The sequence below is a fragment of the Heteronotia binoei genome, chromosome 19 (genome assembly GCF_032191835.1).
Source record: "Heteronotia binoei isolate CCM8104 ecotype False Entrance Well chromosome 19, APGP_CSIRO_Hbin_v1, whole genome shotgun sequence".
In the NCBI taxonomy this organism is placed as follows: Eukaryota; Metazoa; Chordata; class Lepidosauria; order Squamata; family Gekkonidae; genus Heteronotia; species Heteronotia binoei.
Window position 1 is genome coordinate 6,262,063 of NC_083241.1, and position 25,289 is coordinate 6,287,351.

Genomic DNA, 25,289 nt, shown 5'->3' on the forward strand with positions numbered 1-25,289 from the left:
ACTTGAATATGGGGATAATATACCATATGGTATATGGTATATTGTATTGTATTGTATTTTTGTCAATCAATTACTTAGTTATCACTATAACTTTTGGGTTCTGGAGTGACGTCTCTTAATTGTATCCCACATGGAGACTGGCAAGTGTAATTCTTTACTTTTTTTTTTTTTGCATTTATATTCTGTCTTCCTTCTTTGCTTAAAGAGGGCTTTTTTTGCAGCAGGACCTCCTTTGCCTATTAGGCTATACGTCTAGGGTTGCCAACTCCAATTCAAGAAATATCTGGGGACTTTGGGGGTGGAGCCAGGAGACACTGGGGCGGAGCCAAGAGCAAGGGTGTGACAAGCATCATTGAACTCCACAGGGAGTTCTGGCCATCATATTTAAAGGGACTGCACATCTTTTTAAATGCCTTCCTTTCATAGGAAACAATGAAGGATAGGGGCACCTTCTTTTGGGGCTCATAGAATTGGACCCCCTGGTCCAATCTTTTTGAAACTTGGGAGGTATTTTGGGGAGAGGCACTAGATACTATACTGAAAATTTGGTGCAGCTATCTCAAAAAACAGCCCCCCACAGAGCCCCTGATACCAGCGGCTCAATTCTCCATCATTCCCTATGGGAATCGTTCATGGTAGTGCATGATGGCTGTGGGGGTGGGGCTTCCCCCGCCGGCCAGCTGGCTGGGGGAGGGGGAAAGCCTGTAAAACTGGGGGATCCCCCTCTGGGACCTGGGGATTGGGAAGCCTACATACGTCCCCTGATGTAGCTAATCCTGGAGCTTACAGTAGGAGCTTACAGTAGGCCCTGAAAAAGAGCCCTGTAAACTCCAGGAGGATTGGCTACCTCAGAGTATGTGTGGCCTAATAGGCAAAGGAGTTTCTGCTACAAAAAAAAAAGCACCCTGGGGAATTCCCACTCATAGTGGTGGCAAATGTGTCACCCCCAACTCTCCAGAAATTTCTCAACTCAGTACCGGTGAGTCTAGCTTGTTCCTTGGTAAGACTTTTACATTTTTTTTGGCATTCAGAAGTCATTTCTGTTTCTCTTCCTTCCCCAGTGCATCACCTGCAGCGACAGAATGAGTCAGAGAAGCAAAAAAAACTCTCCTGCCCCACTAGTTGCTGTTCCACAAAGCCGCGGACCCTTCATGTCTCTCGCCAGTCGAAGGAAAGTGGTGGGAGAGAGCTGCGGAGATCACGGAAATCAGACACTTTTTGAGGGACAAGGGAAGAAACCGCTCCTTCGTTTAACCCCCCACTAAGTTCTCCCAGAATTCTGGCATCGTTTTGTGCATCCTTGTCCAAGCCCAAAGGATGCTTGTATAGTTAAGGACAGATTAAGAACATTTTAATATATAAAATACACCCCCGTGGGAAGTCGCACCGTGCTAAACGAGACGAGGCCTTCACAATGGATGACAGGTACCGGAATCAAATGAACCAAGGGTCGGACGACTACCGATACCAAGGAACCAATTACGAAGGCTACCCTCCCCAAGATGGCTACTACCATGGTGGGGAGGTTCCCGGCCAAGAAGAAGACGCTCAGAGCGATGCCACGGAAGGCCACGACGAAGACGACGAGGTCTACGAGGGTGAGTACCAAGGCATCCCTCACCCAGATGATGTCAAGGCCAAGCAGAAGAAGAAGGCCGCGGGGATGGCCGACGAGTTCCGAGACCACGCCGACCTCGTGGCCGAGAGGATGGAAGATGAAGAACAGCTCGCTCACCAGTATGAAACCATCATTGAAGAATGCAGCCACGGACGCTTCCAGTGGATGCTCTTCATCGTCTGGGCTTGGCACTGATGGCTGACGGGGTGGAGGTGTTTGTGGTTGGCTTCGTCCTGCCTAGCGCCGAGAAGGACATGTGCTTGTCGTCCTCCAACAAGGGGATGCTCGGTGAGTACCACTTCTTCTGAACATCGTTCCAGAGGGTTAGCTTTGTCGGTGCACAGTAGAACAACTAGATTTGAGTTCAGTAGCAACTTAAAGACCAACATGCACAACAAAAGCCACAACACAGCGGAAGAACATTTTAATCTGCTGGGTCATTCTGTTCTTGATCTAAGAGTGGCAGTTCTCAAATAGAGAAGCTTCAGGAGGAGATTCCAATGTGAGATTGCTGAACTTTAGTTCATTCACAAGTTCAGAACAATGACCCCCCCCCCCTCCTGAGTGGAATAGGGGCACAGGATTCATAACTCACTACAGGTGCAAATTTTCTGCCCCAACGTATTTCCCCTCTGCTCTGATCAAGTTAGTTAGAATGTGCATTGTGCCTTTGCATCCTTAATCCAATGAAATATTGCTTTTCTTTTTTGTGGTGAATTTAGTCCATTTACATGCCAAGATAATAATTTATAATCCATCATGGTGCAAATACTTTATTCTCTTCATAAAATTTACACAGCTCCTGTGTATTTGTAACTGTAACCCTTCTTCCTTGTAGCTCAAAGCTCAAACCTTCAGGTATTATCCATCTATACCTCATTCCATTGTCACATAGTTTTTCTGTTAATTTCTGATATGTTCTCCTGTCATTTATCACTTGTCTTGGCAATTCTTTCATTATTCTTCCTCCCACTATCAATGTCTTTTCAAAATCTTTATTCAAGATTTTCCCCACCATTTCTTTTGTCATATATCTTATAACCACATCTCTTGGTAAGTTATTTTTCTTGGCATATGATAAATTCACTCTATACATATAATCATACCTAATTCTAGTCCCTTCAGGACCTTCCTCCAAGAAATCAGCAATGATTTTTATTACATGTTCTTTTAAGTCTGTCCCTTCTTCTTTAGGTACTCCTCTCAGACGTATTTGTGTCTCCATCAATTTGCAGTCATGGATTGTTATTTTTCCTTACATGTTTTAATAAGGTGGAATCCTGGAGTTTAACTTTCCCTTCTACCTCCTGCAATCCCTTTGCATCCTAAGTCTCTTCTTTTGAACAACGCTCTGACCTTCTGCCTGGGATATCAAAACTCAGAGATTTCCATTCCCACTCATATCTGATGAAAGGAGTTTTGACTCTTGGAAACTCATCCCCCCCCCTCCAATATTGTTGACCTTTATCATGTCCCTGGACTCAAATCTAGCTGCTGTCATGAATGGTGTGGCACAGGAACAGACGAGAGGTTGGAGAAACTGATTCATGTGAAGTAGGGTGGAGTCATTCTCACTGGCCACGCTCAACTTGTCGCTCTTGGACATCATTTTTTTAAAAATGTTCTTTTAAGGAGGGAGGGGGGGATGACCTCTGCTTGGCATGCAGAAGGTCCCTAGTTCAATCCCTGGCATCTCCAATAAAAAAGGACCAGGCAATAGACAATTTGAGAGACCTCTGCCTGGGACCCGTACTCCCTCTAAGCCCGGAGTGTCAAACATGCAGTTTGGGGGCCAAATCAGGCCCCTGGAGGGCTCCTATCAGGCCCCCGAGCGACTGGCTGTCATCTGCTTCCTTCTCCCTCTCTCTCGCTTTCTTCTGCATAACAGCTTGCTTTGCCAGGCTTGCTCAAATGCACAGGAGCTGCAGAGCAAAACCTCTATTTTCTCCATTAGATGAGGCTCCTTCCTTGGGGAGGAAGGGGGGGGAGGAATAGCAGAGCTATTAGCCAAGCCTCTCCTCCTTCTACTGGCTGAGCCCCCCCCCCCAGTCCCTGGGGAAGGAAGGAAAGAGCCACAGCTTCCTTTGTCCAGTTCCCTGGTTCCCATGGGAGAGATACAAAGAAAGCACCTTTAAGACCAATGATGTATTAAGCATATTTTAAGTTTTTTTAAAAAAAAATTGTGTTTGTGTTCTTTATAAAATTTATATCTCTGCTAATTAATCTTAAATAGATACACACGTGGCCTGGCCTAACATGGCTCGGCCCAACCCGACATGGTCCGGCTCAACAAGGTCTCATTTATGTCAGATCCGGCCCTCATGAGTTCGACACCCCTGCTCTAAGCTGCGGAGTCTGGTGACCAAAATTCTACTTTTGCGAGCTAGTGGCGTTAAAGTTGTGAGGCCGCGGTTTGGCTGCTGCATGAATCAGTTTCCTCTGGGGCCGTCCTTCCTGAGCGAAGACAAAAATGCATGAGCTGGAAGCTAAAAAAACTGTGAGCTAGCTCACACTAACTCAGCTTAGAGGGGACGCCGTCCTGGACCCGGAGGACCCCCGCCAGTCCGATTAGAGAACACTGACCTTGATGGACGGACGGTCTGAGTCAGTCTTAGGCAGCTTCATGCGTTCATTTTTTTTAAAAAAGAAAACAGATGGCTGAATATTATAAATAGATTCTCCCCCCCCCCAGATAAAGTGACACACTCCATCGTAAGCACTTTGCATTTCTCATAGCTGGTGCACAATTCCAAGTTGCAGATTTCTCCAGCGCTAAATATTAAATATTTATTAATGTATGAAAATAGACTTGCTATTTTTTTTTTTGTTGTTGTTGTTAAAAAAAACCCCTGTAGTTTAAAACGAGAAATTCTTCGGTATGCTCACCTGGTGGCATTTGTATTTATTTATGCACTACATTTCTAGTCCCACCTTTCTGCCCAGGCAGGGCGGTCAAGGTGACTCAGCATAGCAAGGATTTATGGGAATGGAAGCAAAGCATGTGACTGGGCGTCCCTTCACTGAGGGTTGCCAACCTCCAGGTGGGGCCTGGAGATCTCCCACTTTGACAACTGACCTCCAGCCAGCAGAGATCATCTCCCCTGGAGAAAATGGAATCTCTGGAAGATAGACTCTCCGGCATTGGACCCTACTGAGGCCCCTCCCCAAATCCCACTCTCCCCAGGCTCCACCCACAAAATCTCCAGGTATTTTCCAATGCAGACCTGCATCCTTACTTTCACCGTGATATCACGGTGTTGGCCTTCCTTCCTTCCTTCCTTCCTTCCTTCCTTCCTTCCTTCCTTCCTTCCTTCCTTCCTTTCCTTCCTTCCTTCCTTCCTTCCTTCCTTCCTCCCTCCCTCCTTCCTTCCCTCCCTTACTTCCTCCCTCCTTCCCTTCCCCCCTCCCTCCCCCTTCCCTTCTTCCCTCCCTCCTTCCCTCCCTCCCTTCCTTCTTTCCTCCCTCCCTTCTTTCCTCCCTCCCTCCCTTCTTTCCTCCCTCCTTCCCTTCCTGCCTCCCTCCCTTCTTTCCTCCCTCCCTTCTTTCCTCCCTCTCTCCTTCCTCCCTCCCTCCCTTCTTTCCTCCCTCTCTCCCTTCCTTCCTCTCTTCCTGCCTCCCTCCCTTCCTCCTTATTTCCTCCCTCCCTTCTTTCCTCCTCCCTCTCTCCCTTCCTCCCTCCCTCCTTCCCTTCTTTCCTCCCTCTCTCCCTTCCTTCCTCTCTCCCTTCCTGCCTCCCTCCCTTCCTCCCTCCCTCCCTTCTTTCCTCCCGCCCTCTCTCTCTCCCTTCCTCCCTCCCTCCCTTTCTCCCTTCTTTCCTCCCTCCCTCCCTCCCTTCTTATTTATTTATTACATTAGACTTATATCCCACCCATTCTATGAAGACTCAAGGTGGCTAACAATATAAGATAAGACTGTTAAAACAGTGGAACAATAAAACAGATAAAACCACAGTGGTGCTACTTCAGGCAAGATCATATAGAATTTTCCTTTCTCCAAAGCGGTCAGATCCTAGGCAGATGGTACTAGTGCGAGGTAGATCCAGGTGAGGTGGCCGCCCTCTCCCATTAGATGTCATATGCCATCTGAAACGATTCAGCGATGAGTCATGCAGGGCCCTGATGGCTTCTGGAAGGGAGTTCCAGATTGTTGGGGCTGCCACCAAGAAGGCTCTTGCTCTGGTGGAATTTAGCCTAGCCTCCTTTAGCCCAGGGACAGCCAAAAGATTTTGAGAACTTGATCGAAGTGCTCTCTGGGGAACATGTGGGGCTAGGAAGTCCCACAGATAGATAGGTCATATAGGGCTTTGAAGGTTAATGCCAGAACCTTGAAAGAGACCTGGTATGCAACAGGCAGCCAGTGCAGCGCCCTCAGCACAGGTTGGATGTGCTCCTGCTGAAGAAGCCCCATTAGTAGCCTGGCTGCAGGATTCTGCAGCATTCCTTCCTTGTGGCTCTCAAACATCTGATGTTTATTCCATGTGGCTCTTAAGTCCAGCAAGTTTGGCCACCCCTGCTCTAAACCATTACAACACACTGAATCACAGAATCATAGAGTTGGAAGGGACCTCCAGGGTCATCTAGTCCAACCCCCTGCACAATGCAGGAAACTCACAAACACCTCCCCCTAAATTCACAGGATCTTCATTGCTGTCAGATGGCCATCTAGCCTATGTTGAAAAACCTCCAAGGAAGAAGAGCCCACTACCTCCCGAGAAAGCCTGTTCCACTGAGGAATCGCTCTAACAGTCAGGAAGTTCTTCCTAATGTTGAGCCGGAAACGCTTTTGATTTAATTTCAGCCCCTTGGTTCTGGTCCTGCCTTCCGGGGCTGCAAGAAACAATTCCACACCATCCTCTGTATGACAGCCCTTCAAGTACTTGAAGATGGTGATCCTATCACCTCTCAGCCACCTCCTCTCCAGGCTAAACATCCCCAGCTCCTTTAACCTTTCCTCATAGGATTTGGTCTCCAGACTCCTCACCATCTTTGTCGCCCTCCTCTGAACCCGTTCCAGCTTGTCTACATCCTTCTTAAATTGTGGTGCCCAAAACTGAACACAGTACTCAGGGTGAGGTCTTACTAGAGCAGAGTAAAGCGATAACATCACATCACGTGTTCTGGACACTATACTTCTGTTGATACAGCTCAAAATTGCATTTGCCTTTTTAGCCACCGCATCACACTGTTGACTCATGTTCAGCGTATGATCCACTAAGACCCCTAGATCCTTTTCGCACATACTACTGCTAAGACAGGTCTCCCCCATTCTATAACCATGCATTTGATTTTTCCTACCTAAATGCAGAACTTTACATTTATCCTGTTAAAATTCATTTTATCTGGTTTTAGTCCAGTTTTCCAGCCTGTCAAGGTCATCCTGTATCCTGTTTCTGTCTTCTTTAGTGTTTGCAACCCCTCCCAATTTAGTATCATCTGCAAATTTAATAAGCGTTCCCTCTATTCCTTCATCCAAATCATTGATAAAGATGTTGAACAAAACAGGTCCCAGGACAGATCCCTGAGGCACTCCACTTGTCACTCCTCTCCAAGAGGATGAGGAACCATTCACAAGCACTCTTTGGGTGTGATCTGTCAACCAGTTACAGATCCACCTAACGGTAACAGCATCCAAACCACATTTTACCAACTTGTCAACAAGGATAGTATGTAGAACCTTATCAAAAGCCTTACTGAAATCAAGAGAAACGATGTCTACAGCATTCCCCCGATCCAGCAAGGTAGTCGCTTTCTCAAAAAAGAGATCAGGTTAGTCTGACATTATTTGTTCTTGAGAAAACCATGCTAGCACTATTCTAAATGATTCCCACCCCACCCCCCCAGCACATTTTTGTGGAAGAGAATCCTAGAGAATGCCATAGATTTCATTTGATAAAACAAGTTCAGAATCCGGTCAGCCTGTGGTCCATAAACCATTGAGATGGCAAGAATGGATTTATGATAGGGGATTCCTACTGACTCAAGCAATTTAAAGATACTGGCATAAGTACACATGCTATTGAATCCCCCTCCCCCGCTCTGCTTTTTAAAAAGAGGCAACTGGTATGAAACTAAATAATGAAGCAAAAGGAAGCCAAATTTAATAAGAATAATTAGTCATCTTGATCTGCCTTTGATACTGTACAGCATGAGTAAAAAAAGAGAAAAAAATTGTAGAAATTATGTTCCTCCAGAAATGTGCTCTGTTCTTCCTCATCTTCCCACGCATCTTGAATTTCTAAATGTTCTAGTAGCTTAATTCTCTGTCTAACGAAGCAAGAGCTTCAGGCTATGTCTGGATCGAAAGATGTCTGGATAGCATTTGATGTCATCAAGACTGTGGAGTTGGCATGGATGCTGTCCAATCACCCCTGTCCCCTTTGCACTGCAAACAGGATGAAGTAATATGTTGTCAACCGGAAGCCTTAGGGGTAGTGTTGGCATGCGGTCAGCCAGTGACACTCACCCCTGTCCAAGGAACTGTTCAGTTTGCTTCTTGCATCTGATAAGGGCAGTTAGATAAATGGAGCCTCCATGTTCATTGGCAATATACCTTTGGGTACCTGAAGCCAGGGACAAATACAAGGGTAAGACTGTAGGTATGTACAGGGGTCGTTTTGTAGAAAAATAGGTGGTGGAGCTCATTAGCATAACTCATTAGCATATGCCACCCCCAAGCCAGTTAAAAGCAACCTGACGCAAGAAAGGAGAGCCCCAGGCGAGTGAGGCCTGCTTGGGCTGGCTAGAGATCCAGCCAGCCCAAGCAGGCCTCGCTCACCTGGGGCTCTCCTGGGCTTCCCCCCCTCCACAGTCAAAAGGCCAGCAAGCCACCCTCCACCCAAAATCACATCAGAAGTGGAGAAAGGGTGGTGTGGTGGCTTCTCTCGCGGTTAATGAGGGCTGCTGGGGGCGTGGCAAAGCCCCTGGTGGCTGGTTGGCTGCCCGCTCTCCTAATCCAGGGATTGTTATGCAGCTGCACCTCCTATTCAGTGGACTCAGGTGGGGAGGAGGAGGGGGGTTATCAGAAAGGTACAGGAGCTGCCCTCCTGTGAGCTCCTGCTGAATCTGAAGCCTGCGTGTCACCTCATTGGACAGAGGCTTTCAAACTGGTGCTTGGTTCCCATGTTAGGGGAAGATCTAAGTTGATCAGCCAGGACGGGACCTATTAATTCTTCCAGTTTTATCCTTTTATAACCCTTCTCCAAATCTGCTCCCAAACTCCTCCCAGAATCTGTCCATTTTGTCTGGAATTTTCTCCATGTTGGTCCCAAAGTTGCCATTTAACACTCAGGGTCAGTCGGAAATATTTTGTCATGACAAAAGCTGTTGGACTGGCCTGAGCCAAGGATGGGAAATTCCTGGAGGTTTGGGGGTGGGAGCTGGGAGGAACTTCAGTGGGAATGTGCTGCCATAGAGTCCTCTCCCAAAAGCTGCCATTTTCTCCAAGGGAACTGATGATTCTTATTAAATTTGACTTCCTTTTGCTTCAGCAGCGATGTTTTTTTCCATCAGCTAGCACCCTCTTACCCTTCCCCTTCTGTATATTTCGTTGGCAAGTTCCCTCCCCTGCCCAGAAAAGGGCCAGGCGGTCTAAAAGTGGGAGAGAAAAACCTATAGGACGCCATCTTGGATTTCTTATTCTGGTTGGGTGGCCAGGTCAAGAAATATCCGGGGGGGGGGGGTTGGAGGTGGAGCCAGGAAGCAAGGGTTTGGCAAGCACAAATGAACTCTGAAAGGAGTTGGGCCATCACATTTAAAGGGACTGCACACCTTTTTAAATGCCTTCCCTCCACTGGAAATAATGGATAGGGGCACCTTCTTTGGGGGCTCATAGAATTGGATCACCTAGTCCAATCTTTTTGAATCCCGGAGGGTGTCTTGAGGAGAGGATGCTGTGCTGAAAATTTGGTGCCTCTACCTCAAAAAACACCCCCCTCAGAGCCCCAGATACCCACAGATTGATTTTCCATTATACCCTACGGGAATTGGTCTCCATGGGGTATAATGGAGTGGCCAGCAGATAACAAATATCAAAAATTCTTTCATTGATGGCTCACGCACGTACTTTGTGCATTGATAACAAATATCAAAAATCATTTAATTTCTATGAAATAATTTTGTTGGCGATGTTTGGTCCATATGTGAATTGTTTTTGAATTTTTGATATTTGTTATAATTTGTTATAATTTTGATATTTGTTATAATTGGGCATTGTGGAATATCTCTTGTTGATAAAGGCCTGAAGCGGGTGCGGCAGAAGTCGACGACAGAAGTCGTCCAGGAATTTTTCCTTCTTGTTGCAATCGGGGATTGTTCTTTTCTGCTAATGAACAATACGGTGGAATCATCAAATCTGGAGAGTTTCAGTGCATTCTGGATTCACCTTGTTCTGTTTGAGAAATGGACTTCATTCATGATAACAATTAGAGTTGTTGCTAAGGCTTGTTGTGCATATCCTATATATTACATTGCTCTATTACACATTACGTATTATTTTGTCACTATAACCTTATGGTTGTGTTTTATTGTTAACCCTCAGGTGGGGGCAGGGGATCCCCTAGTTTGGAGGCCCTCCCCACTTCAGGGACATCAGAAAGCGGGGGGGGGGGGGGGAGATGCCTGCTGCACACTCCATTATTCCCTATGGAGACAAATTCCCATAGAGTATAATAGAGAATTGATCCACGGATATTTGGGGCTCTAAGGGGAGCTGTTTTTGAGGTAGAGGCACCAAATTTTCAGCATAGCATCCGGCGACTCTCCTTAAAACACCGTCCAAATTTCATGAGCTCCCAAAGAAGGTGCCCCTATCTTTCATTATTCCAATGGAGGGAAGGCATTTAAAAAGTGTCCGGTCCCTTTCAATGTGATGGCCAGAACTCCCTTTGGAGTTCAATTATGCTTGTCACAACCTTGCTCCTGGCTGCACCCCCAATGTCTCCTGGCTCCACCCCCAAGTCCTCAGATATTTCTTGAATTGGACTTGGCAACCTTAGTTCGAACCCAAATGGATGGGGGAGGGCAGAGACCGTGTGTGTGTGTGTGCATGTGTGTGCGTGGCCTGTTTTGTTAAGCAGCTTTGGTTGAACAGCTGGGAAGATGGATTTGCTCTGCAGAAAGCAATTTATTCTGCCGGGTCATTTGTTTTTAATCTGGCAGCAACGGCAGCAGGAGCAGGACAGCAAGGTGGGGCAGATAACAACATCCAAAATAAATAAAACAGACTTGGATTTTGTTGGCAGGGCTCAGGGTTGGGGAACAGGGGCGGCCACATTCCAACCAGTGTCCCCTCAAAACCGAGTTAGTGTGCGCTAGCTCACTTTTTTTAGTCTCCGGCTCACACATCTTTGTTTTAGCTCATGAAAAACGGCAGCAGCTCACAAACGTTAATGCCAGCAGCTCATGAAGTGTAGTAGAATTGTTGCTCGCAAGACTCCACAGCTTAGAGGGAGTATTGATTCCAACCCAGCTTCGTTTATCTGTCTCTGTTTTCTGGTACCTGCCTCTTGGGTAGCCCCTGGGCTTCTCTTGCCCTGTTCACTGTTCAGGTTTTCACAGGCCCCAGATTCAGCAGGAGCTCACAGGAGCACAGCTCCTGAACCTTTCTGGGGGTTCCCCCTCTGCCTCCCCACCTACCTTGTCCATTGAATAGGAGGCGCAGCTGCATAACAATCCCTGGATTAGGAGAGCGGGCAGCCAGCCAGCCACCAGGGGCTTTGCCACACCCCCAGCAGCCCTCATTAAAGTTTGGAGAAGCCTGCGCCACCCTTTCTCCACTTCTGAGGTGATTTTGGGCAGCGGGTGGCTTGCTGGCCTTTTGACTGGGGCGGGGACAGCCCAGGAGAGTCCCAAGTGAGTGAGGCCTGCTTGGATGGATGTCTAGCCAGCCCAAGCAGGCCTTGATCACCTGGGGCTCTCCTTTCTTGCATTGGGTTGCTTTTGGCTAGGGGTGGGGGTGCTTCAGGGTCGTCAGAAAGTGGGGGGAGGGGAGGGAAATGTCTGCTGGGAACTCTGTTATTCCCTATGGAGATTTATTCCCATAGAAAATCATGGAGAATTGATCCGCGGGTATCTGGGGCTCTGGAGGGGCTGTTTTTTGAGGTAGAGGCACCAAATTTTCAGTACAGCATCTAGTGCCTCTCCCCAAAATACCCCCCAAGTTTCAAAACGATTGGACCAGGGGTCCAATTATATGAGCCCCAAAAGAAGATGCCCCTATCTTTCATTATTTCCTATGGAAGGAAGAAATTGAAAAGGTGTGCTGTCCCTTTAAATGTGATGGCCAGAGCTCCCTTTGGAGTTCAATTATTCTTGTCACAGCCTTGATCTTGGCTCCACCCCTAATGTCTCCTGGCTCCACCCCCAAAGTCTCCTGGCTCCACCCCCAAAGTCCCCAGCTATTTCTTGAATTGGACTTGGCAACCCTATGAACCATTTAAAACATAGGTGATAAAAATCACATGCAAACACCATTAAAATTGCCCCCCCCACACACACACCTAGGGTTGCCAGAATTCTCTTGGCCACTGGCCTAGAATTTTGGTGCAATGATTCAGGACAAGAGGCATCAGTCATCGGAGATAAATAAACAAAATATTGCAACAGTGCTAAACTTTTAAACATGTTTTAAGTTTTTTTTTTAAAAAAATCTTTAATTGTATTTGTCTGTGTCCTTTATAAGGTTTTTATCTCTGCTCCTGGCATTACATTTTCAGACACGCATGGCCCAGCTTGGCAAGGTCTCATTTATGTCAGATCTGGTCCTTGTGACCAATGAGTTCAAAACCCCTGGTCTATAGTACCTGATTCCTACTCTGATGAAATTTGCTTAGAGCACACAAAAGCTTAAAGGTAAAGCTAGTCCCCTGTGCAAGCACCAGTCGTTTCCGACTCTGGGGAGACGCTGCTTTCACAACGTTTTCACGGCAGGCTTTTTACGGGATGGTTTGCCGTCGCCTTCCCCAGTCTTTTACACTTTCCCCCCAGCAAGCTGGGGGCTCATTTTACCGACCTTGGAAGGATGGAAGGCTGAGACAACTTGGAGCTGGCTACCTGAATCCAGCTTCCTCCGGGATCAAATTTCAGGGCTCTGACTGCAGTACTGCAGCTTTACTCCTCTGCACCATGGAGCTCTCCACACAAAAGCTTACATTCTGAATAAAACTTTGTTGGTCTTAAAGGTGCCACTTGACTCCTTCTTTGTACCCCTGGTCTATGATATAGAGAATTGTGAGAACTGGCAAGTGGAGTTATTCCCTCCAAGGACTGTTTAGCCCAGGGCTTTTCCAGTTGCTAGTGATACTCCCTCTAAGCCAGAGGTGGCCAAACTTGATTAAGAGCCATATAGAATAAATGTCAGATGTTTGAGAGCTGCAAGACAGGAATGTCAGATGTTTGAGAGCTGCAAGATGTGAACGTCAGATGTTGGAAGGAAGGAAGGAAGGAAGGAAGGAAGGAAGGAAGGAAGGAAGGAAGGAAGGAAGGAAGGAAGGAAGGAAGGAAGGAAGGAAGGAAGGAAGGAAGGAAGGAAGGAAGGAAGGAAGATAAATAGATGGGGAGGGAGGGAGAGGTGGAAAGCAACTTTAACTTTAAATGCAAGCAACTTTAACTTTAAATGCATTTTCTGTGTTTTAACAATTTAGTAATAACATATGGTTACAATTATTTAATTATCTTTTTCCTATACTAACCCATACGATATTTCAACCCCTCCCTCCAATATTGACTTCCCCAAAGTTATAAATTTGAGTTTAATTCTAAAGGTACCACTAATCTATCAAAATTTAATACTTTTGATTAATACTAAAAAATTGTCCAATGTCTTTTTACGTTCCACTCTTTCTCCATATATCCTTTAAATTTCTTCCACTCCTTTTGAATAAATCTAAATCATAGTCTCTTAAAATTTTAGTTAATTTGTCCATCTCACTCCACGATAAAACTTTCACAATCCAATCCCATTTCTCTGGTATTTTCCCTTGTTTCCACAGCTGCGCATACAATGTCCTAGCAGCTGAGAGCAAGTACCAAATTAAAGTCCTGTCTTCCTTTGGAAATTTTTCTAATTGTAATCCAAGCAAAAAAGTCTCTGCAGTTTTCTTGAAGTCGTAACTAAAGTCGTAACTGGCTCAGCTTGGAGAAGTGATTTAAAAAGAGAAATGCCTTTTCTAAGCTGACTGACAAGCTTGTTGGGGTTTGGAGAGCCACACAACATGCGTGAAAGAGCCACATGTGGCTCCCGAGCCACAGTTTGGCCACCCCTGCTCTAAGCTGTGGAGACTAATGAGCAAAAATTCTGCTTTGTGAGCTACTCGCACTAAAGTTGCTAGCATCGATTAGCTTGCTTTGGAGGCATTTTCCTGAGCTAGGACAAAAACATGTGAGCCGGAGGCGAAAAACCTCCGAACGAGCTCACACCAACTCGGATTAGAAGGAACTCTGGCTGCTCGTGCCTGCAGTCCAATAATCTATACAGGGATCAGAAGGAAGACCGTGCAATACACTCAGCTTCCAAACCAACTATAAACCAGCGTTTCAGATGCTCCTGCAGAATAAGCTCTGTGACGAATGCAGGCGTGTGTATCTTTGAATGCACAATCACGCCGTTGAATAACAGTCCCCTTGGGGAGGAAAAACACAAAATTGAATGATGAATAAAAGAAAGGGAACCACGGGTTGGCTTGCCGCCAAGCGTCTGAAAAAGCTGTGATTCACAGGGTAGGATTTGCTGACATTCTGATTAGGAGAAATTACAGTATTTATGGGCCCCGCCGAGGTCTGATTAACATGATATCCAAGCCTTGTGTTGTACAGTCTTGCCACGGTGTTTCCATTGTGTGACTTTTGCATTTAGCGAGGGCGCTGGGAGCGAGGCGAATCCATTCTCCGCCTGCTGTTGGCGAGAACCAACTGAGCCCATGGCCTCCTTCCCACAATCGGCTTAGCTCCACGAGGACTGCTTATGGTACTCCTCGTGTCCCGGGGTTGCCAATCCCCAGGTGGGGCAATAATCCACAGTGGGATCACAGTGGAGACACATGACAGAAAACAAACAAGAAACTGTGAGGTAAATAGGCTACCATACTTTTTTATATATATAATTACTTAAGAAGAAGATGATGATATTGGATTTATATCCCGCCCTCCACTCTGAAGAGTCTCAGAGCGGCTCACAATCTCCTTTCCCTTCCTCCCCCACAACAGACACCCTGTGAGGTGGGTGGGGCTGAGAGGGCTCTCACAGCAGCTGCCCTTTCAAGGACAACCTCTGCCAGAGCTATGGCTAACCCAAGGCCATGCCAGCACGTGCAAGTGGAGGAGTGGGGAATCAAACCTGGTTCTCCCAGATAAGAGTCCCACATGTTTAACTACTACACCAAACTGGCCCTCTTTACTGAACACAGTAAAGTTAGGAAACAGGGGAGACCCGTGTTCTATAAAAAAGCCAATTTCAATGAAATTTACAAGACCATGCTGTAGTTGCTCAGTACAAAGAATTTTTTCAAAGACTCACTATTGAAGGAATATCTCATACTATTTTATAACATATAACGTACATATCCAACATTATAAATCAAAATTACAATAAAGCATTTGCCATTTTTCATCATGAAAGAGTCCATGTAGAGTAAAGACTCCAAAGAAGTGCAAAGCCCTAGTAGGTGCGCTTTGACCTCTCCTGATGGATGATGATGTTGCGAGCGATGTCATAAAGCTACTTTGCAGTATATTGAAGAGTCAACACATAAGGCGGGGGTGGCCAACGGTAGCTCTCCAGATGTTTTTTGCCTACAACTCCCATCAGCCCCAGCCATTGGCCATGCTGGCTGGGGCTGATGGGAATTGTAGGCAAAAAGCATCTGGAGAGCTACCATTGGCCACCCCTGACATAAGGCAATGTCATTTATAATGAAGTGTGAATGAAAACACGTCCCCTAGGTTTTAAAAAAGTAAGAGCCCCGTGGCGCAAAGTGGTAAAGCTGCAGTACTGCAGTCCTAAGCTCTGCTCACGACTTGAGTTCTTTCCCAGTGGAAGCTGGTTCAGGTAGCCGACTCCAGGTTGACTCAGCCTTCCATCCTTCCGAGGTCGGTCAAATGAGTCCCCAGCTTGCTGGAGGGAAAGTATAGATGACGGGGGAAGGCAATGGTAAACCACCCTGTAAAAAGTCTGCCATGAAAATGTTGTGAAAGCAACGTCACCCCAGAGTCCGAAACGACTGCTGCTTGCACAGGGGACTACCTTTACCTTTACCTTTTTAGGTTTAAAAAGCCGCGTTTCGGTTGTAGACCTTTGTCTTGACCAATTCACTTCATATTATCTGGAACCAATGCTCACAACAATATGCACGTGACTAGTCAGTTTCTTTATTTGGCATCAGCGGTTCTCCTTCAAGTCAAGCAGAGACTCTTCCCTGGTTGTGCTGGGCGGGCTTAGCAAATCTTGGGCCTCAGACTGGACTGGGATTGGTAGCTAGGGTTGCCAAGTCCAATTCAAGAAATATCTGGGGACTTTGGGGGGCGGGTGGAGCCAGGAGACATTGGGGGTGGAGCCAGGAGCAAGGGTGTGACAAGCATGACTGAACTCCAAAGGGAGTTCTGGCCATCACATTTAAAGGGACTGCACACCTTTTAAATGCCTTCCCTCCATTGGAAATAATGAAGGATAGGGGAACGTTCTTTGGGGGCTAATAGCATTGGACCCCCCGGTCCAATCTTTCTGAAACTTGTAGGGGGTTTTCAGGAGAGGCATCAGATGCTATGAAGCAAATCTGATTCCTTTACCCCAAAAAACAGCCCCCCCGGAGCCCCCGATACCTGTGGATCAATTCTCCATTATACCCTATGGAAATCAGTTTCCATAAGGAATAATGGAGTGCCCAGCGGACATTTCTCTTTCCCTCCCCCTCCCTCCCACTTTCTGCTGACCCAGGGGATCCCCTGCCCCCACCTGGGGATTGGCAACCCTATTGGTAGCACAGCACACGTGTGCTCTCCTAAGCTGCTTAGGCAGGCCGAAGCATTCTGGAGTTTGTGTGTGTGTGTTTGTGTGTGTGGTGGAGCTAGTTAGGAAGGCTATGCCAGAGGAGTTAGCTCACAATGCCCTCTGATGGACAATGCATTCAGGTAGAATATCTATGCATTTCAGATTCAAGGACTGATGTCTTCCCACTGGAGGGCATTTTGCTTATCCATGTCCTGCTGACCTTGAAGTCCCAGGCTAACCTGATGTTGTCAGATCTCGGAAGCTAAGCAGGGGGGTCCCTGCATAGTATTTGCGTGGGAGACCACCCAGGATTGCTACACCAGGATTGCAACACAGAGGCAGGCGACAGCAAACCACCTCTGAACGTTTCTTGCTGCGATTCGGATTGCCGCTCCTCCGTCTTATCTTCAAAACAGCCTTCCTGTGAGATCAGTTAGGCTGAGAGTGTATGACTGGTCTAATGTCGCCCCCATGGCAGAGATTTGAACCTGGGCTGCCCAGATTCTAACCTGACCCTGGAAGCACTATGCTTCCATATTGTGTGGCTCTTAAAGCCCCCACTTCCCAGTTGGCTGGCTTGGAGAAGGCATTTGTCTCTTGAAATCACTTCTCCAAGCCAAGCCAGCTGGTGGCTTTTAAAGTTAAAAGTTAAAGATGCATTTAAAGATAAAGTTGCTTTCTTTCTACCTTTCCCTCCATATTGTCTTCCTTCCTCCCTCCCTCCCTCCCTAACTTCCTTCTTCCTCCCCTCCCTCCCTCCCTAACTTCCTTCTTTCCTTCCTCCTTCCCTCCCCTCCCTCCCTTTCCTCCCCTCCCTCCATAGCTTCCTTCCTTCCTCCTCCCCTCCCTCCATAGCTTCCTTCCTTCCTCCTCCCCTCCCTCCCTAACTTCCTTCCTTCCTCCTCCCCTCCCTCCATAACTTCCTTCCTTTCTCCTCCCCTCCCTAACTTCCTTCCTTCCTCCTCCCCTCCCTCCCTAACTTCCTTCCTTCCTCCTCTCCCTCCCTCCCTAACTTCCTTCCTTCCTTCTTCCTCCTCCCCTCCCTCCATAACTTCCTTCCTTCCTTTCTCCTCCCCTCCCTAACTTCCTTCCTTCCTCCTCCCCTCCCTCCCTAACTTCCTTCCTTCCTCCTCTCCCTCCCTCCCTAACTTCATTCCTTCCTTCCTCCTCCCCTCCCTTCCTAACTTCCTTCCTTCCTCCTCCCCTCCCTCCCTAACTTCCTTCCTTCCTCCTCCCCTCCCTCCATAACTTCCTTCCTTTCTCCTCCCCTCCCTAACTTCCTTCCTTCCTCCTCCCCTCCCTCCCTAACTTCCTTCCTTCCTCCTCTCCCTCCCTCCCTAACTTCCTTCCTTCCTTCTTCCTCCCCTCCCTTCCTAACTTCCTTCCTTCCTTCCTCCTCCCCTCCCTCCCTAACTTCCTTCCTTTCTCCTCTCCCTCCCTCCCTAACTTCCTTCCTTCCTTCTTCCTCCCCTCCCTTCCTAACTTCCTTCCTTCCTCCTCCCCTCCCTCCCTAACTTCCTTCCTTCCTCCTCCCCTCCCTCCATAACTTCCTTCCTTTCTCCTCCCCTCCCTAACTTCCTTCCTTCCTCCTCCCCTCCCTCCCTAACTTCCTTCCTTCCTCCTCTCCCTCCCTCCCTAACTTCCTTCCTTCCTTCTTCCTCCCCTCCCTTCCTAACTTCCTTCCTTCCTTCCTCCTCCCCTCCCTCCCTAACTTCCTTCCTTCCTCCACCCCTCGCTCCCCTCTCTCCCTAACTTCCTTCCTTCCGTCCTTCCTTCGTCCTCCCCTCCGTCCCTCCCCTCCCTCCATAACTTCCTTTCTTCCTCCTCTGCGAGAGCTATGACAGACCTAAGGCCATTTCAGCAGCTGCAAGTGTAAGAGTGGGAAATCAAACCCAGGTCTCCTGGATAAGAGTCTGTGCACTTAACCACTACACCAAACTGTAGTGGTCTGCCATGACCTGACAGGGCTGCCCTTTTAAAAATATGACTGGTGTGGCTCTGCTTCTGAATCCTTCTTCTTCTTCTTCTTCTTCTTCTTCTTCCGTCTTCCTCTCTCCTGCAGGCCTGATTGTCTACTTGGGCATGATGCTGGGCGCTGTTTTGTGGGGTGGCCTGGCGGACAAACTGGGCCGGAAGCAGTGTCTCATCCTTTCTCTCTCCATCAACGCTGCCTTCGCGTTCCTCTCCTCCTTTGTCCAGGGATATGGATTCTTCCTCTTCTGCCGCCTTATCTCTGGTTTCGGGTGGGTATGGTCTTCTCCTCGGGAAAGGCCTGGTCTCTGTTTCATGAAAGGGAAAGCTGGCAAGATTTGACCTCTCCACAAGGTTGCAAACAACATTATCTCAGCAAATGTTGGGAGATGTTGAAGGTAGTACCTGAGGAGGGTGGAGATTTTGGAGGCTGCGATATCGCTTCCAGGTGACACTCTAGGAATTTCCTGTAATCTCTGTGGTAAAGACCATAAAGAAATGGGGAAACTCCTAGAGTGTCACTATGGGGTTCATTTTCTAGCCATTTTTTTTCCTCCACAGTTTCTTGAGGGTGGGGGATTAGGGTCGAGGGCAGAAGATGAGTTACTGCAGGGAGGCAAATGGCCAACCTGCATCAGGGCTCGGTGATGTTTAAAAAATAATTATTTTGTGCTAAGGCTGGACATATTGCCTCTAATATTTTCTATTTGAGGTATAAAGGGTTGCTTGAACTGGAATACGGTCACCTGTCATTTTGAGCCCTGGAACTTATGGAGTGAGATGTTCAAATGCATGGGCACCCTGTGTTGCTCTGAAACGCCCCCAGACTCAGGGGATGTGTTTGGCTCAGTGGGAAAGTTTTTGCATGCAGAAGGTTCCAGGTTCAATCTCCAGCATTGTCCATTAAAGGGACCAGGCAGGGGGTAATGTGAAATACTTTTGCCTGAGATCCTGGAGAGCTGCTGCCAGTCTGAGTAGATGATACTGACCTGGATGGACCCCGGGGTCTGATCCGGTTTTAGGCAGCTTCCATGTGTGTTCCGATTCTGCCAAAGGGAACCCCAGTTCAGTGCTCAGAAAAGAAAACTTCTGCTACCGGAATAAAATATGCAAATTCAACAGACACATTAAGTTTCCTCACTTCTGTTAGGGACTTCTAAAAGTTATAGAGCACCGTTTCTTCTGTCTCTTGATTGGATGTCCTCATTAACCTCCTCTGGCTTCTCAGTTTGCATCAGGCGTCGTACCAATGTGTTCATGCTTACCTTTGCAGTCATAAGGACTAGTAACTTCTTGCTTCCTTTTTGAAGTGAAGGATTTGATTATCTGGATTCCGAATTCCACATCTGTTCTATGAAACATATGAACATAAGAGAAGCCCGGTTGGATCAAGCCAATGGCCCATCCAGTCCTACACTCTGTGTCACAGAAGAACATAAGAGAAGCCATGTTTGATCAGGCCAGTGGCCCATCCAGTCCAACACTCTGTGTCACATAAGAACATAAGAGAAGCCATGTTGGATCAGGCCAATGGCACATCCAGTCCGACACTCTGTGTCACATAAGAACATAAGAGAAGCCATGTTGGATCAAGCCAATGGCCCATCCAGTCCTACCCTCTGTTTCACAGAAGAACATAAGAGAAGCCATGTTGGATCAGGCCAGTGGCCCATCCAGTCCAACACTCTGTGTCACATAAGAACATAAGAGAAGCCATGTTTGATCAGGCCAGTGGCCCATCCAGTCCAACACTCTGTGTCACATAAGAACATAAGAGAAGCCATGTTGGATCAGGCCAGTGGCCCATCCAGTCCAACACTCTGTGTCACAGAAGAACATAAGAGAAGCCATGTTGGATCAGGTCAGTGGCCCATCCAGTCCAACACTCTGTGTCACATAAGAACATAAGAGAAGCCATGTTGGATCAGGCCAATGGCCCATCCAGTCCAACACTCTGTGTCACATAAGAACATAAGAGAAGCCATGTTGGATCAAGCCAATGGCCCATCCAGTCCTACCCTTCGTTGTCACAGAAGAACATAAGAGAAGCCATGTTGGATCAGGCCAGTGGCCCATCCAGTCCAACACTCTGTGTCACAGAAGAACATAAGAGAAGCCATGTTTGATCAGGCCAGTGGCCCATCCAGTCCAACACTCTGTGTCACATAAGAACATAAGAGAAGCCCTGTTGGATCAGGCCAGTGGCCCATCCAGTCCAACACTCTGTGTCACATAAGAACATAAGAGAAGCCATGTTTGATCAGGCCAGTGGCCCATCCAGTCCAACACTCTGTGTCACATAAGAACATAAGAGAAGCCATGTTGGATCAAGCCAATGGCCCATCCAGTCCTACACCCTGTCTCTCACAGTGACCAAAACTCAGGTGCCATCAGGAGGGGCATCATCAGGACCAGAACTCCAAGAGCCTTCCCACTTTTGTCCCCCCAAGCACCAAGAAGACAGCATCAGTGCCCTGACAAGAATATTCTCGCTATATCTTGTGGATAATAGCCATTGAAATATAAGAGAAGCCATATCAGATCAGGCCAGTGGCCCATACATTTCACCACTCTGTGTCACACAATGGCCAAAACCCAGGGGCCATCAAGAAGTCCACCAGTGGGGCCAGAACTCTAGAAGCCCTCCCACTCTTGTCCCCCAAGCACCAAGAAGACAGAGCCTCACTTGCCCCAGACAGAGTGTTCCATCTATACATCATGGCGAATAGCCACTGGTGGACCTCTGCTCCATATTCAGTCTTCAAAACAGAGCCCTGGATGAGTTGTGCAAATTGAGTGCTTGACTTTGTGGGGTGTTTGATTCTTCCTGTTCCTTTTTGTTGTTGTTTCCTTAGAATCGGGGGTACACTCCCTATTGTGTTTGCCTATTTTTCTGAATTCTTGTCCCGTGAGAAGAGAGGGGAACACCTGAGCTGGCTTTGCATGTTCTGGATGATCGGTGGGCTTTATGCCTCTATCATGGCCTGGAGCATCATTCCACATTACGGTAACTGCTTCCAAATCCATGTGCAGTGCTGTGCCATCTTTTGTTTTAAACATACAGCCCCTCCCCCTTCCAGGTTGTACCAGCAAGTAAAACTGGTGGGGTGGAGTGGATGGTTCGTGGGTGGAGAATCTACCAGTCAGTTAGAGTCGGGTAGGATCTGGTGTTTCAAAAATGTTCAGTCCCCCCAGTAAGAACATAAGAGAAGCCATGTTGGATCAGGTTAATGGCCCATCCAGTCCAACACTCTGTGTCACATAAGAGAAGCCCTGTTGGATCAGGCCAATGGCCCATCCAGTCCAACACTCTGTGTCACATAAGAACATAAGAGAAGCCATGTTGGATCAGGCCAGTGGCCCATCCAGTCCAACACTGTATCACAGAAGAACATAAGAGAAGCCCTGTTGGATCAGGCCAATGGCCCATCCAGTCCAACACTCTGTGTCACAAAAGAACATAAGAGAAGCCCTGTTGGATCAGGCCAATGGCCCATCCAGTCCAACACTCTGTGTCACAGAAGAACATAAGAGAAGCCATGTTGGATCAGGCCAATTGCCCATCCAGTCCAACACTCTGTGTCACATAAGAACATAAGAGAAGCCCTGTTGGATCAGGCCAATGGCCCATCCTGTCCAACACTCTGTTTCACATAGAGGCCAACCCCCTCCCCCCAGGTGCCATCAGGAGGTTCACCAGTGGGGCCAGGACACTAGAAGCCCTCCCACTGTTGCCCCCCCCCCCAAGCACCAAGAAGACAGAACATGGATCCATGTTGGATCAGGTCAATGGCCCATCCAGTCCAACACTCTGTGTCACACATAAGAACATAAGAGAAGCCATGGTGGGTCAGGCCAATGGCCCGTCCAGTCCAACACTCTGTGTCACACAGTGGCCAAAAACCCAGGTGCCAGCACTAGAAGCTCTGCCACTATTGCCGCCCCCCAAGCACCAAGCATACAGAACATCACTGCCCCAGACAAAGAGTTCCAACGATAAGCTGTGGCTGATAGCCACTGGTGGACCTCTGCTCCAGATGTTAATCCAATCCCCTCTTGAAGCTGTCTGAGCTTGTAGCTGCCACCACCTCCTGTGGCAGTACTGGTTGCACAGGATGGACCAGTAAAATACTGATCAGCAGTTCTTCATACTCCCCCTGTACTTTTGCCCTCCAGAGATATCTGAATTTATACGGGCAAAAATGCTGCATTAGCCTTCATGGGCAGCTTTTGGAATAATTATAGCTCACCCCTGTTTGAGCAGTTTCCACTGGGAACAAGCAGAATTTTGCAACACAGATTCAGGGCTTTTTTTGTAGCAGGAACTCCTTTGCATATTAGGCCACACACACACCTGATGTAGCCAACCCTCCTAGGGCTTAGAGCTGTGTACTAAGAGCCCTGTAAGCTCCTGGAGGATTAGCTACATCAGGGAGGTGTGGCCTAATATGCAAAGGAGTCTGTGCTACAAAAAAAGTCCTGGGTAGATTTGTATATCTGCATATTTTGGATGATTCTGCTTTGCTTGTCATCGCGAGGGGCAAGAAGCTGTTCAGGGCATACGGAGTCCAGCAGGAATCGCACTGAGCTTTCTCCAACAACTTCCAGACAGATCTTCATAATCCAAAGGGGCTGGAAACTTGCTCTGATCAAAAATGAAAGCTAAATTTCCCCCTTTGAGTTAGCAATGAATAATCCTCCCCTCCCTCTGTAATAGGACGGGAGCAGGGGGGGGTCTGTAGTGGGAACTCCTTTGCATATTAGGCCACACCTCCCTGATCTAACCAATCCTCCAAGAGCTTACAGGGCTCTTGGTACAGGGCCTCCTGTAAGCTCCAGAAGGATTGGCTACATCAGTGGTGTGTGGCCTAATATGCAAAGGCAGGGGTGGAATTCTAGCAGGAGCTCCTTTCCATATTAGGCCGCACACCCCTGATGTAGCCAATCTGCCAAGAGCTTACAAGGCTCCAGACGCCATTTATTTCTCCTCAATGAATCCTGCCCTCGATCATTCTTTATTTTATTTGACTACTTTTACATAGGGCTTTTTTTGCAGCAGGAACTCCTTTGCCTATTAGGCCACACCCCCCTGATGGAGCCAATCCTCCAAGAGCTTACAGGGCTCTTAGTACAGGGTCCAGAGATAGAATTCTAGCAGGGGCTCCTTTGCATATTAGGCCACACACCCCTGATGTAGCCAACCCTCCAAGAGCTGACAGGGCTCTTAGTACAGGGTCCAGGGATAGAATTCTAGCAGGGGCTCCTTTGCATATTAGGCCACAACCCCCTGATGGAGCCAACCCTCCAAGAGCTTACAGGGCTCTTAGTACAGGGTCCAGAGATAGAATTCTAGCAGGGGCTCCTTTGCATATTAGGCCACAACCCCCTGATGGAGCCAACCCTCCAAGAGCTTACAGGGCTCTTAGTACAGGGCCTACTGTAAGCTCTTGGAGCTACATCAGGGGTGTGTGGTCTAATATGCAAAGGAGGTCCTGCTACAAAAAAAAAAAGCCCTGGCCCGGAGAAATTAGTGGAGAATGTAGGCAGCCCCGCTGTTCATCTTCCTGTTTTGCAGGCTGGGGCTTCAGCATGGGAACCAACTACCACTTCCACAGCTGGAGGGTCTTTGTGGTCGTCTGCTCCCTGCCTTGCATTGCCTCCCTCGTGGCCCTGAAATTCATGCCCGAAAGTCCACGGTTTTTGCTGGAGGTAAGAAGGCTGGCCGGGAAACGGAAACCAAGGTTGCTGGGTTCGACTAAGAAATATCTGGGGACTTTGGAGGTGCCGCCAGGAGACTTTGGGGGCGGAGCCAGGAGCAAGGGTATGACAAGCATGATTGAACTCCAAAGGGAATTCTGGCCGTCACGTTTAAAGGGACCCCACTCCTTTTAAATGCCTTTCCTCCATTTGGAAATAATGAAGGGTAGGGGCACCTTCTTGGGGGGCTCATAGAATTGGAACCCCCTGGTCCAATCTTTTTGAAACCTAGGGTTGCCAAGTCCAATTCAAGAAATATCTGGGGACTTTGGGGGTGGAGCCAGGAGACTTTGGGGGTGGAGCCAGGAGACTTTGGGGGTGGAGCCAGGAGACTTTGGGGGTGGAGCCAGGAACAAGGGTGTGACAAGCAGAATTGAACTCCAAGGGAGTTCTGGCCATCACATTTAAAGGGACAGCACACCTTTTTAAATGTCTTCCTTCCATAGGAAATAATGGATAGCGGCACCTTCTTTTGGGGCTCATAGAATTGGACCCCCTGGTCCAATCGTTTTGAAACCTGGGGGGGTACTTTGGGGAGAGGCACTAGATACTATACTGAAAATTTGGTGCCTCTACCTCAAAAAACAGCTCCCCCAGAGCCCCCGAAACCTCCAGATCAATTCCCCGTTATGCCCTATGAGAATCGATCTCCACATAGGGAATAATAAAGTGCTCAGCAGACGTTTCCCTCCCCCCTTCCCCGTTTCTGGCGACTCTGAAGCGATGGATTGGCCTCTCTACTCACGAGTTGCTGCCAACTTCTTCAAAGTAACCCAGACACCCCATCCCAAGAGGAAGCCTTTCAATCGGAGACTGAAGCCTCCAAAGACACATGGTCCTCTGGGGGCGGCGCTTCCCCCTGCCGGCCAGCTGACTGGGGGCGGGAAGGAGCCTGGGAAAGCGGAAGAACTCCCGCTGGGACCTGGGGATTGGCAAGCCTATTGAAACCTGAGGGGTGTTTTGA

The 25,289-nt window shown here is 47.9% G+C and overlaps 1 protein-coding gene across 1 annotated transcript in view; it reads left to right on the forward strand.

Annotated features, from left to right (window-relative positions):
• The first annotated feature begins 1,412 nt into the window (after positions 1 to 1,412).
• The window catches only part of LOC132587860 (synaptic vesicle glycoprotein 2B-like), a 44,117-nt gene continuing 20,240 nt past the window's right edge, over positions 1,413 to 25,289 (forward strand). The window contains 5 exon segments of the mRNA XM_060260246.1: positions 1,413 to 1,799; positions 1,802 to 1,906; positions 18,660 to 18,840; positions 21,424 to 21,575; positions 24,144 to 24,277. Of these exon segments, the coding sequence (XP_060116229.1) occupies positions 1,415 to 1,799; positions 1,802 to 1,906; positions 18,660 to 18,840; positions 21,424 to 21,575; positions 24,144 to 24,277 (957 nt within the window). The 5' untranslated portion in view covers positions 1,413 to 1,414.